This window comes from Trypanosoma grayi, assembly GCF_000691245.1.
Source record: "Trypanosoma grayi strain ANR4 Tgr_723_V1, whole genome shotgun sequence".
Classification (NCBI taxonomy): Eukaryota; Euglenozoa; class Kinetoplastea; order Trypanosomatida; family Trypanosomatidae; genus Trypanosoma; species Trypanosoma grayi.
Window position 1 is genome coordinate 1695 of NW_008826342.1, and position 1566 is coordinate 3260.

General features: G+C 54.4%; 1 protein-coding gene across 1 annotated transcript in view; it reads left to right on the plus strand.

Moving 5' to 3' along the window:
* Positions 1-84: 84 nt before the first annotated feature.
* DQ04_07231010 (hypothetical protein) overlaps positions 85-1566 on the plus strand; it is a gene marked incomplete at both ends in the record, with an annotated part of 1680 nt that continues 198 nt past the window's right edge. The window contains one exon of the mRNA XM_009315077.1: positions 85-1566. This exon is cut by the window's right edge and continues 198 nt beyond it. Coding sequence (XP_009313352.1) covers positions 85-1566 — 1482 coding nt within the window.

Below are 1566 nucleotides of genomic sequence, written 5' to 3' on the forward strand. Positions count from 1 at the left end.
GTGTGTGTGTGTTGGGACCGCCTGCTCTGCATCGTTTCTCTTTTCTCCTCCCTGCAGACCCCTCAGCTGCTCAAGCGATATTGAATGATGGCGACAGTGCGCCGCGTTGTGTGTGTGTTGGCCGCTGCTCTGTGCTGCACGGCCTTGTGCGTGACTGCGCAGCCCCAGCAGAAGCCGCTGGAGAAATACGGCAGACCTGCGGCGCCCCACAGTGGTGGTGTGCTGTCCAGCAGCTATGCGGTGCTGTCAGCGGCAGTGCAGATGAGTCCCGCCGGGAGTGGCGCAGTGAAGGCCGTGGAGGCATCGATGAGCTCTCAGAATGCGAGGGCTGCTTGGCGTGAAGCTGTAGGACTCTCAGAAACCGCAGGGAATGAAGCGGAGAGTGTCAGAACGAAGGTTGCTGCAGCCAAGGAGGCAGCCGCGGAAGCTGTGTCTGCTGCCACGGAAGCCAATACGACAGCGAGTGCTGCCTATGAAGCACTGAACGAACTAAATACGAAAATGAATTCCATTGATAAGGAAGCTCTGTTAAAACCAAATTCTGAATTGGAGCAAAAAATTACAGATGCGGCTAAGAAAGCCAAGGATGCAGTGGGCAACACCAAAAGTGCGCATGGAAAGTGTATGAACGCCGCTGGGATTTCTTTGGAAGCAGCAAAAACAGCGAGTGAAGGAGCGGCTATGGTTGAGGCATCGCTGCAGAAAGTTAAGGAGATAGCAGAAACCTTTCCAGACGCAAAGAAAAAGGTTTTGGAAGTTGGTAAGAACGCTGCATCGGCTATTGATGACGCGAAAAAGGCTCATCAGAGTGCTACTGCCGCACGCGACATCGCTAATGAAGCAACGGCAGCCGCTCTCAATGCCCACAGTAGCGCTAAAAGTGCACATGATTCCGCAACGGATGCAAAACAACTCAAAGTAAATGAACAGCAAATAATTCTGAGATCTCAAACTCAGGTCGCGAATGCACTGCCAGAGTCCAAAAAGGCAGCGGACAGTGCAAAGCAGGCGCTGGAGAAGGCGACGAAGGCCCAGGAAGAAGCGACGACAGCTTCTCAGTACGCTGAAGCAGCAGCTATGAACGCTGAAAAGGTAAAGCAAATCGCTGAAGCTATTAAAGATACTGCTCAGCAGGCAGAGAGGGCTGCAAAGAAGCCAATCTTTCCTCTCCCAATCACTGATGGTCAGCAACATTCGACACTGCATCCCAGCGGGGAGGAGGGATCTCAGCTGGGCCCTTCTCCAGGTTCTGGTGAACGCAACGGTGAACCACCTGAACGGAACACCGACAATCAGCCTGCTGCTGCTGTTCCGTCACCCGCAGAAACAAAGGGTGAAGAGCCGAAGGTTGAAACGGGGAGCCCCACGGTACCTCCTCTTAAGCAATCCGAGGATCATCGTGTGGCAGAAACCGAAAACAGCAAAATGGAGGGCTCTGTGAAGCCTTCAGGTACTGGCGGCATGCCTGAGACGGAAGCTGCAATGGCCGACCCCCCTGCTGCACAACAAGCCACCAACTCGGGTGCTGAAGGTGGCCAGGCTGTTGCTGACGTTGTGGCTGCGGGC